Source organism: Pan troglodytes, chromosome 11 (genome assembly GCF_028858775.2).
Source record: "Pan troglodytes isolate AG18354 chromosome 11, NHGRI_mPanTro3-v2.0_pri, whole genome shotgun sequence".
Taxonomy (NCBI): Eukaryota; Metazoa; Chordata; class Mammalia; order Primates; family Hominidae; genus Pan; species Pan troglodytes.
This window is the reverse complement of record NC_072409.2, coordinates 94,760,615-94,773,482: the sequence shown is the minus strand read 5'-3', so window position 1 is coordinate 94,773,482 and position 12,868 is coordinate 94,760,615. Positions and strand designations below refer to the sequence as shown.

Here is a 12,868-nt window from a genome sequence, read left to right as displayed (position 1 = left end):
ATGTATAAAATCTCCTTTGGGCACACTCAGAGCTCATGCCCTACAGGTAGATCTTGCAACTTCTGGTTAAGATGCAGTGTTTCTAGGGCTTACCTTAGACCCCTACTCAAACCATGAAAGTCAATGTGAACAAAGTTGCCATGTAAGTTCACATCCATGTCATTCAGGTCAATGCTATTGAAATGCTGAATGGAGTAGCTCTTAGGGAAAAAAAAAAGCCCCAGATAAGTCATTAGGGTATTGCAAATTAAAGCAATAAATTTATCATTATACATATATAAGGATAGCTAAAATTAAAAAAACTGACAATACTAATTATTGTCAATTGCAGAGCAACAAAACACATATTCATTACTGGTGGACATACAAGATGTCCAGTCACATTGGAAGACATCCTAGCAGTTTCTTACAAAATTAAACAGTTTTACCATAGGAAGCAACAATTGGGCTCCTAAGTATTTACCCAACTGCTTTGAAAACATGTCCAAAAAATTTTGCTCATAAATGTTTACATTATCTTTGTTAATGATTGCCCAAACTTTAAAGCAACCAAGATGTCCATCAATAGGTCGATTAATAAAAATGGTGTGATACCCATGCAATATAATAACATTAAATGATTAAAAGAAATAAGCCATCAAGCCATAAAAACACTTTAAATGCATACTGCTTAGTGAAAGAAGCCATCCTGAAAAGGACACATGATTCCAAGTGTATAACATTATGGAAAAGGCAACAAAATCATGATGGTAAAAAGCTCAGTGTAGCCAAGAGTTTGGAGAGAGCATGTGTGTGGTGAGTGGATGAAAGTACATTTTTTAAGGCAGTGAAGCTATTCTGTATTATCCTATAATGGTGGATATATGTCACTATGCCTGTGTAAAAGCCTATAGAACTTTATAGCATGAGGAGTGGACCTTACTGTATCCAAATTTAAAAAATCAGTTCAGAGGTTGGGAGATTCTAAGATGAATGCAGAATTTAGCAAAACAATTTAAAATGAATTACAAATGTAGGAAACAATCCCACTGAAGGGGGATAAGGTAAAAGTTGCTGACTTATGTAATTTTGAAAATAAGTGGCATCTGTAAGTTTAAAAGCCAAACAGTGTGTTCATAAACACTGTACTCTAGTTAATAAAGTTGTTTCCTGCAAGGAGGTGGATTAAGATTTTTGATAATGCTATATATGTTGAAATATTAAGTAAATTGAATTATTTAAGTAAATTGATGTCAAGTGGCGGGAGTAGGTTTCTAGCCTTAGCTAGCTTAACCAGAAAAATTAAATGTTTTAAAGTATCAGTAATAAAAAAGTATAACAATGAAGAAAGTTTACTAATTATAGTTATAAGGCAAATAATCTCAAAAAACATTCTATTATCAGTGGTAATTATACTTATGGTAAGGATATATTGTTACCAAACCCAGATCCGGCTGCTCACCTCTCAGAAAGCCAAACATAAGAGATGAGAATTGGTGGGAGAAAAAGCAGGTTTGTTTGGAAAGCCAGCAAAACTAGCATTTTAAAATACCATCTTAAATTGTTCAGTCTGGATGGAGGGGAATGTAGGGAAGTACAGGGGACTGGTATCAACAGGTGACCGAGGACTGCAAACAACTGGGTGCCAGCAATGGCCCTGGGAAGTTGGGGACAACTTTGTCCTTGATCAAGTCACGATGCTTCCATAAATCTTTAACATACTTCCCCTTTAATCTCAGAGTTAGTTTCAAAAACTACATGATTACTATTTTTGCACATTATCTCAGTGCTCTGAAATTATCCTAGCCTATGTGCAGGAATGGATAAAGGCCTCTTAAATAAAAATGAAGTTAGTTATGTTATAGTTCTTTTGCTGTTTTACTGTGACAGTGTCAGTTGTTAATAAAAAATAAAAGAAAATTTTAATAAAATATTCTAGGAATATTACCTGACACTCTAACAAAAAGCAACTTATATTACCATTTGTATCACACGTTTGAAAAATTCTGATGGACTCTACAATAGTAGGATGAATAGAGTTAATAATTATAAGATTTTGTTTTGTTTTGTTTTTAAGACACTCTGTCTCACTCTGTTGCCCCGGGGGGAGTGCAGTGGTACAGTCTCTGCTCACTGCAACCTCCACTTCTTAGGCTCAAGCAATCCTCCCACCTCAGCTGTCTGAGTAGCTGGGACTACAGGTGCGCACCACAATGCCCAGCTAATTTTTGTATTTTTTGTAGAGGTGGGATTTTGCTATGTTGCCCTGCTGGTCTTGAACTCATGGGCTCAAGCAATCTTCCCGTCTCGGCCTCTGAAAGTGCTGGGCTTGCAGGCTGAGCCACTGCACCTGGCCAGATTTTTGAGTGTCCTCATCACAAAGAAATGGTAAATGTTTAAGGTGATGGATGTACTACTTAACCTGATTTGATCATTACAATGCATACATATGTGGAAACATAACTTTGTACCCCATAAACATTATTATTAAGTGTTCATTGTAAATTTCAAAAATAAATTTAAAAGAATTGAATATAAAAACAGATTTACATGAGAAGGAACTGAATATACATCAAGTCAAAAGTAGAATTCAATTAGAGAGAGGCTTAGTTTTCCATGCTAGACATTCCATAATTTAAATAAAAAAGGAATTGTCCAGATCTTTGAATACAGGTAAAGTTAAAAACAAGTGTCCATCACAAGAACATGGCTACAATTTTTAGAAAATGTATATCTCAGTGATTAGAAATCATAAGATCATAAACAAATAATGTATATGACAAAATATAGAGAAATGTACATCTCAGTGATTAGAAATCATATCATAAACAAATAAGGTATATGACCAACATAAAATATAGAGTAAATAAATAACAGAATAAAATGAAATCTGATTGTAAAATTTGATAGAAAAAAAGAATATTAACAAGCAAATAGGTAACCGTTGAAGCTTATTACAAAATAATATTAATTAGAACACTGATAGATTACTATTTTATTCAAATAAGCAATTAATTAAATCAAATATTCAAATGTTCACGTTTTGTACCAATATATTCGTTCTCTGAAAATAACTTTTTTTTTTTTTTTTTTGAGACGGAGTCTCCCTCTGTCGCCAGGCTGGAGTGCAGTGATGCCATCTTGGCTCACCGCAACTTCCGCCTCCTGGGTTCAAGCGATTCTCCTGCCTCAGCCTCCTGAGTAGCTAGGACCACCACGCCACCACGCCCAGCTAATTTTTGCATTTTTTTTAAGTAGAGACGGGGTTTCACCATGTTGGCCAGGATGGTCCCTATCTCGCGACCTTGCGATCAGCCTGCCTCGGCCTCCCAAAGCGCTGGGATTACAGGCATGAACTACTGCGCCCGCCCTCTGAAAATAATTCTTTAAAAACATATTGCAAAAAACATGAAAAAAAATACAAGAAACATTAATCCACATTCTTCTCTAGATGCCACCTTATTTCCTTTTTCCACTTGACAAACAAACTTCCCCAAATAATTTTCTATACGCAGTATTCTTAATTTCTCTTTTTTGTGTTTCCTCTTCAACTTACTCCAATCGTGTTTCTATCCCATTCATTCTACTAAACCAGATCCTCCTAAGGTCATCAATGGAGTCTGTTTCCAGGTTCACTAGGACAGCTCAGCCCTCACCTTCCCTGAAAGTACCACTGTCTTCCCCTCATTAGACTCTCCCTCATTCTTTCCCATTTCTCTTTCTAACTGCACTGGCAACTTTACCTCAGGCTCCTTTACAGATTCTCTTCTCTGCTCTACCTTTGAATGTTGAGGGTCTGCAGGACAAGGTTATGTCCTCATCTCATTGTCTCCTCTGTTTATAAGTGACTACATTCATTCCTATGTCCTTGTTACCAGACATGCAATAAAGAATCTTAAATTAATACCTTTGCCCATGGGATTTGTTGTTCACTCTAGACCCATATTCCCAATTGCCCATAAGATTTCTGCAATTTCATGTCTCCCAGGCACCTCAAAAAGGACATCTAATATTTTTCTTTCTCAACATCATTTGCCCCTAAAGCTTCTAGTATGAGAACATCATTTTCTTTTACTTATCTTTGTAGTGTTTCATATAAGCGAAATTGGTACATCTTTACTGTTTCTTTTCCTGTAAGAATGAAAGCTCTTCAACACGGAAAGAAACTGTGTTTATTCACCTGTATTTCTTTTTTAAAATAACTTTTTAATTTTTGTGAGTACATAGTAAGTGTATGTATTATTGGTTACATGAGATATTTTGATACAGTCATGCAATGAGTACACCTGCATTGCTTGACATCAATTCCAAAATATGCCACTTTGATACTCACTTTATACATATTATGTAAATGGAATGAATGAATAGGTAAGTGTATATTACCGTCCATTCCTTGATTTGGTTCAGAAAACTAGTGTTTGGATTTTGGTTTTCGAATAAATAACTTCAAGAAGTTTTGTTTGAAAATAATTTAATAAATAACAAAATACAATATTTAACCAAATGGAAAGCTGAACATGTTTTGTAATCTTAATACAATGTAAAGGCAAACATTTGTTATATAAGAATATAAATAGTATAAATATGATAAAATGTAAGAATAAATAAATGAGTAAAAATAAATAACATCTTAGGGACTGATGCCCCGAACCTAAGTCTTTTTAACATATACTGGCTTAATATACCGACAAAGTATTTGCAGAATTAATTCAGTCAATTCTGTGATTAAAGCAGAAATAAGAGTCTTTTGAATTGACCAGAGTCACATGTGCAAGTGCTATATGGCAAATTAATCAATGAGAATCATTTCGAGATGAGCCCAGGTCTCTATCTTTACTTCTCAGTCTTTCTTGCATGTTTGTTGATAAGAACAAGGATTTCATGATTTCCATTCTGACAACTTCCCAGGCACAGTCGCTGTATTTCTTCTCTTTCAGGTAGACACGGATTCCCTGGAAGTACCTCCTCAAGGTCAGTGCAGGGCTGCTAATTGCCCCAGCAGATTCTCCTTCTCCCATTACCTGCAGCAAGCAGGTCTCCAGGTGTTGCAGTTGCTGATGAAGTCCAGTGTGGAGTTGGTCTAGGAGGGTCATGTTCCAGGCAGCAGAGGAGCGCTCTGTGTGGAAGAGGCTGAAGATCTGCTGCAGCATCTCATGGAGGACAGACATGACCTGGGCCTTCTGCAACTGGCTCCCTTTTACCATCTCCTGGGGGAACCTGAAATCTCTTCTGTCCTTGAGACACAAGAAAGGGGAGATTCTCCTCATTTGGTGCAGAAGTACCAAGGTGTTCCTGCTAAGTAGGCCATGGTTCTGAGGCAGATCACAGCCCAGAGATCCAACAGGGCTATAGCTGGTCATCACTAGGGCTGCCAGTAGAGGGAACAGGAGGGCCATTGGGAAATGAGGATGCTCCTGGCTTTACTGAGCTGAGATATGGCTTAACCTTGGACCCTAGGTTTTCTGAAGACATTCCTTGTATGCATGTCTTTTAATAGGAAACAAATGGTTTTCATTTTCTGAACATTTCTCTGTACTTTCAGTTTCTTTTACTGTTTTCATTTGTGTGTTCTCCCTATGACCTTAAGAGGATGACAACAACCTATTAATTTTGCATTAGACTTCAGCTAAACTCCAGTAAACTTCAGCTGTGTCAATACAAATGAATGCTTAATCAAATGAAAAACGTCTGGGTACTAAAGTCATAAGTGTATATACTATATGCATGTAAATAATCAGACACACACTACACTAACTTTATATATATATTATATATTTATATATACACTAATGAATATATGTATATATGTATATATATAATATATATTCATGTATATATGTATATATATAATATATATATACATATATATATGAAAAAAATCATTTTCTCTGTTCTAGAAGCAAAATTTTAACCCTTATTCTAGCCTCCATTTTTACCCTCCTTACTTTATGTAGGAAGTCAGGCCCTATAGGTTTCTATATTTGCTTCAGGTTTACCAGATCATCTGCAGCAAATAAGCTCTTTAGAACCAAGAACAGCATTTTGCTGTTGTTTGTTTGTTTGTTTTTTAGAGATGGGGTCTTCATCCGTCACCCAGGTTGGAGTGTGGTGGCATGATCACAGGTCACTGCAGCCTTTAACTCCTGGGCTCAAGCAATCTCCGTGCCTCAGCCCCCTGAGTACCTGGGACAACAGGTGTGTACCATCATGCCTGGCTAATTTTTTGTTGTTGTTGTTAGAGATGAGGTCCCACTATGTTGTTCAGGCTGGTCTCGAACTCCTGGCCTGAAGCTGAGGCCTCCTGCCTCAGCCTCCCAAGTAGTTGGAATTACAGATATGAGCCAAAAATGCAGTTTTGTTTGCTGTTTTATTCACAACAAAGGATGATGATGATTAGCGAATGAGCTTCTCTGATGTTTTTCTTCCTTCTAGAAAACATTCATGCAGGTCCATGTGGTTATGCTTCACTGGGACCACAAGGTGAGGATTAATATAGACACTGCTTTTTCTTTCCATCATTTGCTTACTGAGGTCAATAGTGCTCCCCTATCTGTTAATATCCCAGCCGGAATCCTGATTCTTTACAAGCGCATATGGATGTAGAGATTCTAATTCGCAGATATTTTACTTTCCCAGCGTCTCCTCACACACAAGGTAGTTATGACATCTAGTAATACCTTTTCCTCTAGAGTAACAAGTACTCTCAACCCAAACTCTTCCAGACTCACTCCCAGGGAGCAGTCTCACAACATCCTGATAACTTCAGAACTCTTTTGGTGAGAGGGTAGTGGTTACTTTGTGAGCAAAGCAATTAACCCTCCAAGACCCTTGCCAGTGCCCCTAGAGTGTTTGTCTGAAGGACCCTGGCTCTCAGTGACGACCTCCTTTCCTCCTGACCCATGTGTCCAGGTATCAAAAGTTTCGACAGCCCTCAGGTACTGATAGCAAAGGTTTCTTTTGTCTAAGGAAGGTGGAAGGATTACCCAATTATAATCATTTTACCTTCATTAGTCAAATAATTTTCCACCATTTGCTTACTGAGGTCAATAGTGCGCCACTGGCTGTGTCAGTATCCCAGCTCGGAATCCTGATATGGTTTTTATTGTTCAATTCTTTTACGTAAGCTATTGAACATTTGTTCTCCTCAGTGTTTCTCAGGTGGGCACAGGGGATCAATGATGATGTTGTCTTTCATTAGAAGCTTATATGTGCCAAATTTTCTAGATCCAGTCTATCGTTGTTGGACATTTGGGTTGGTTCCAAGTCTTTGCTATTGTGAATAGTGCTGCAATAAACATACGTGTGCATGTGTTTTATAGCAGCATGATTTGTAACCCTTTGGGTATATACCCAGTAATGGGATGGCTGAGTCAAATGGTATTTCTAGTTCTAGATCCCTGAGGAATCGCCACGGTGACTTCCGCAATGGTCGAACTAGTTTACAGTCCCACCAACAGTGTAAAAGTGTTCCTATTTCTCCACATCCTCTCCAGCACCTGTTGGAGAGGTGCTGACTTGTTAATGATAGCCATTCTAACTGGTGTGAGATGGTATCTCATTGTGGTTTTGATTTGCATTTCTCTGATGGCCAGTGATGATGAGCATTTTTTCATGTGTCTTTTGGCTGCATAAATGTCTTCTTTTGAGAAGTGTCTGTTCATATCCTTCGCCCACTTTTTGATGGGGTTGTTTGTTTTTTTCTTGTAACTTTGTTTGAGTTCATTGTAGATTCTGGATATTAGCCCTTTGTCATATGAGTAGATTGCAAAAATTTTCTCCCATTCTGTAGGTTGCCTGTTCACTCTGATGGTAGTTCTTTTGCTGTGCAGAAGCTCTTTAGTTTAATGAGATCCCATTTGTCAATTTTGGCTTTTGTTGCCATTGCTTTTGGTGTTTTAGACATGAAGTCCTTGCCCATGCCTATGTCCTGAATGGTATTGCCTAGGTTTTCTTCTAGGGTTTTTATGGTTTTAGGTCTAACATTTAAGTCTTTAATCCATCTTGAATTAATTTTAGTATAAGGTGTAAGGAAGCACACCAGGGCCTGTTGTAGGGTGGGGGGAGGGGGGAGGGATAGCATTAGGAGATGTACCTAATGTTAAATGGCGAGTTAATGGGTGCAGCACACCAACATGGCACATGTATACATATGTAACAAACCTGCACGTTGTGCACATGTACCCTAAAACTTCAAGTATAATAATAATAAAAAAAGAAGCTTATATTACAGAAACTAGTGGTCTTCAGCTGCTCATCCAGTCATTGCAATTCTAAGGGTTCTTTCCTCCTCTATCTCTGACTCACTCCGACAGTGCAGGGAAGTTAGACCCTTGCTTTTCTGTCAGGCAGAAAGAGCCTTCCTTAATTTACTTATTTGTGATTGTTTTATTTTAAAATTTTGTACCTTATTTTTACATAGTGGTTCACTGGGTAAGGTTTGTCTTGCTGCTTCTGCATTACATTCCAGTTTATGACAAAATAACACAAATTAAAGGAAGTAAAAGAAAGGCAAAGGAACCATGCTATTTTGATCTATAATTTACATGACTTCAGATTTTTTTCTTTTTCATTTCAGCTTTCTTAGAAAGCAAAACTTGATAGTTGTTTTGGGGCAAGAAAGAAAACGGAAAATATAAGTCTGAATGTCATGAAAGTGAAAGAAGGGAAGTGACTTTCTGCTCATAAAATGGCCAAGTATAAGTTAACAAAATAAAATGCAGCAAAATCGATGACTAGGGGTTCTGGCAGAGGGGAAGAATGAGCCCAATGTTGAGGTACACAAAGGCAGGGAAATGGCTGTTTCTCCTAGAGGCACAGAGAAGGCCAAGTCCTGGGTCAATGAATTGCTCTTAGCTTTGCAAGACCAGACATTTGCTCTTTTTTCATTTAATATACATAGGATCAGTTCTGAGGAGGGAAGGGAGGCATCATGCCAACTGGCTCACAAGAGATTGTCAACCAGTCCCCAATTACTAGAACAAGCAGCCTCCTCTGGCAGGATAATAGATATTAGCCTTGCCTGAGCACTCTACCAAGTTAATAAATCTACCTAGGCAATGAAAAGAGTGCTTTGAGAAACTCAGGGTAAAAAATAAAGAGAACTGGATAATCGCAAAGATTCTGCTCTTTATCTGGATGATGATGATGACGATGATACTAAAAATGATAACATTGGAATTTGTTGCATGTTGACTAAGACCAGCCTCTGTTAAAAGATATTTGAAAAGATTAACTCAATCTTTTCAATAACCATATTTAGATTCCACTCATTTATACAACTTTCTGGAGAGAAATATGTATCTGGAGAGATGAGCTATTCCGAAAACACCAGTGATTTAAGGTCAAACCTTTAGGGGGAGTCAATATAGTGGCTTATCTGGAAGACTCTATCAATGGAAGTGGAGGGTGGATATGAGTAGAGAATTTATAAACCAAGGAGAGGCCAGAGCATGAAGTCAGGTGAGCAGAGCAGGTGAGATGACAAGGGATTCAGAGTTTCATGTCACATGCCAATGTGTTGCCATCTATTACTTTGTAGACAGAGCAACGGGGGTGTGTTGTGAGTAAGTTGAACTAATTTTAAGTCCTAAGTAAAAGTAGACCTTTTAGATAGTTAAAAGTGAGTAGATTTTTCTGCCAATTGTAAAAAAGGGCCAAGATTTAATGAGTAATTTATTCACTGAAATACAGTAAAACCTTTATTGACTCACCAACTGCAAACACTTAGAAGCCTTTTTACATTTGACTCTTGAGGTTTTCTTTTGTCATTTTAAGAATAAACAGAAAGCACCTAACAATTTTTAGTCTAACAATAGCAATTTTTACTCTAACAATAGCCCAGCCATATGGGCTCTGAGTTTCTCCCTGAGGATGTCATTGATTCTCCAGGACACTTCCTTCAGGTCAGCCTGCTGTTTTTATTCCTGAAAGGGACAGCTCACCTCCAGGCCAGACTTTATTTTGTCTACTGATAGATTCCAATTAGGAATTTCTTCTCCTCCTAATCTTACCAGACAATGGTTGAGTGTCCAGTGCCAAAAAGAACCTATTGTATGAGCCAGAGGGCAGACTATATGTACTTTCTATGAAGCAGTGAAGGGATACTTACCAGGGATAATCTTGTTTTAACCCCAAACTCCACCACAGTACTTAGTATAGATGTCTTTATTTTTCTAACCTCATCATATTTAAAAAATCCTAAAATATAATGACAGGATTGAAAGAAACTTGTCAAAAAAATCACCATTGGCTGGATATGGTGGCTTTTCCCTATAATCTCAGTGCTTTGGGAGGCCAAGGCAGGAGTTCAAGACCAGCCTGAGCAACATAGCAAGACATTGTACATACAAAAATAATTAGCTGGGCATTGTGGTATGCACCTGTAGTTCCAGCTACTCAGAAGGCTGAAGTGGGAGGATCGCTTGAGCCTGGAAGCTGGAGATTATAGTGAGCTATGATCCTCCCACTGCATTCCAGCGTGGGTGACAGAGTGAGACCCTATCTCTAAAACAAAGTAAAATAAAATAATAATCACCATTAATGGATAAAATGATCAAGGCATTTTTTGGAATAGTTTCAATAGGATTGGTATCCATTCTTCTTTTTTTGTCCAGTAGAATTTGGCTGTGAATCCATCTGATGCAGGGCTTTTTATTGTTGGTAAGTTTTTTGTTTGTTTGTTTGTTTGTTTTTAGTATTGATTCAATTTCAGAACTTATTATTGGTATGTTCGAGTATTCAATTTCTTCTTGATTCAATCTTTGGAGGTTAAATGTTTCCAGGAATGTATCCATTTATTCTAGGTTTTCTAGTTTGTGTTCGTAGAAGTGTTCAAAACAGTCTCTGAAGTTTTTTGTATTTCTGTGAGGTTGGTGTAACATCACTTTTGTCATATCTGTGTTTATTTGGATCTTCTCTCTCTTTCTCTTCATTAATTTAGCTAGCAGTATGTCAACCTTATTTATTCTTTCAAAAATCAAACCTTTGTTTTCGTTTCTTTTTTGTATAGATTTTCACATCTCAATTTCTTACAGTTGAACTCTGATTTTGGTTATTTCTTTTCTTCTGCAAGCTTTGGAGTTGTTCTACTCTTGTTTTCCTAGTTCTTTTTGGTGTGATGTTAGCTTGCTAATTTGGGATCTTTCTGACTTTTTGATGTAGCCATTTAATGCTATTAATTTTACTCCTAATACTGATTTAGCTGTGCCCCAGAGATTCTGAAGGGTTGTATCTTTGTTTTCATTAGTTTCCAAGAATTTCTTGATTTTTGCCTTAATTTCTTTGTTTACCTGAAAGTCATCCAGGAATAGGCTGTCTCATTTCCATGTAGTTACATGGTTCTGAGAGAACTTCTTGGTATTAATTTCAATTATTATTGCACCATGGTCCAGGAGTTTGCTTGGTATGATTTTTTTTATTTTGTTGAGAATTGTTTTTTATTTTGTTGAGACAAGCACGTGGTTGACCTTAGAGTATGCACTATGTGCAGACGAGAATGTGTATTCTGCTGTTGTTGGGTGGAGTGTTCTGTAGATATCCGTTAGGTACATTTGATCAAGTGTTGCATTTAGGTCTCAAATATATTTGTTAGTTTTCTGCCTTATTGATCTGTCTAACACTGTCAGTGGGGTTTGGAAGTCTTTTGCTATTATTGTGTAGTTATCTAAGTCTCTTTGTAGGTCTCTAAAAACTTATGAATCTGGGCACTCTAGTTTTGGGTGCATGTATATTTAAGGTAGTAAGTCTTCTTGTTGAATCGAGCTCTTTATATAATGCCATTTTTTGTTCTTGTTGATTATACTGGTTTAATGTCTGTTTTATTTGAAATAAGAATAATAACCCCTACTCTCTTTTTTTTTTCTGTTTGTTTGATAGATCTTTCTCCATCTCTTTACTTTGAATCTGTGGATATCATTGCATGTAAGATGGGTTTCTGGATGACAGCATACATTTGGATATTGCTTCTTTATCCATCTTGCTACTCGGTCTTTTAAATGGGGGCGTTTAACCCATTTACATTCAAGGTTAATATTGACATGTGAGGATTTGATCCTGTCATTGTGTTGTTAGCCTGCTGTTATATAGAGTTGGGCTGCAGTTGGTTTATATTGTCAGTGGGCTAGGTACTTAAGTGTGTTTTTGTGGTGGCTGGTAATAGTCTTTCATTTCCATGTTAAATACTTCCTTAAGGACCTCTTGTAAGGAAGGTCTGGTGGTAACAAATTTCTTTAGCATTTGTTTATCTGAAAAGGATTTTATTTCTCCTTTGCTAAGGAAGCTTAGTTTGGCTGGATATAAAATTCTTGGTTGGAATTTCTTTTCTTTAAGGATGCTGAATATAGGCCCCCAATCTCTTCTGGCTTGTAAGGTTTCTGCTGAAATGTATGTTGTTAGCCTGATGGGGTTCCCTTTATAGGTGACCTGCCCCTCCTCTCTAGCTTTCTTCAATATTTTTTCTTCCATGTTAATGTCAAAGAATCTGATGACTATGTGTCTTTGGTATGTTCATTTTGTATAGTTTCTTGCTGGGGTTCTCTGAATTTCCTTAATTTTTATGTCAACTTCCTTAGAAAGGTTGGGGAAGCTCTGAGTCTTCAAGCTCTGAGATTCCTTCCTCAGCTTAGTCTATTCTGCTGTTAATACTTCTGATTGTGTTATATAACTCTTGTAAGAGTTTTTCAGCTTTAGAAGATCAGCTGTTTCTTTTTTGAAATGGCTATTTCATCTTTCAGCTCTTGTATTGTTTTACTGGATTCTTTATATTCCTTGGATTGGATTTCAACTTTCTATTGAATATCAATGGTCTTCATTTCCATACAGATTCTGAATTCTATGTCTGTCATTCTAGCCATCAATTAAGAACCACTGCTGGGAAGCTAGTGTGGTCATT

The 12,868-nt window shown here is 37.1% G+C and overlaps 1 protein-coding gene across 1 annotated transcript; it reads right to left on the bottom strand.

The window, feature by feature from the left end:
* Positions 1 to 4,772: 4,772 nt before the first annotated feature.
* IFNW1 (interferon omega 1) lies at positions 4,773 to 5,375 on the bottom strand. The gene has a single exon (XM_016960681.3). The coding sequence runs from the start codon at positions 5,373 to 5,375 to the stop codon at positions 4,773 to 4,775; it is 603 nt and encodes a 200-aa protein (XP_016816170.1).
* Between the last annotated feature and the right edge of the window lie 7,493 nt (positions 5,376 to 12,868).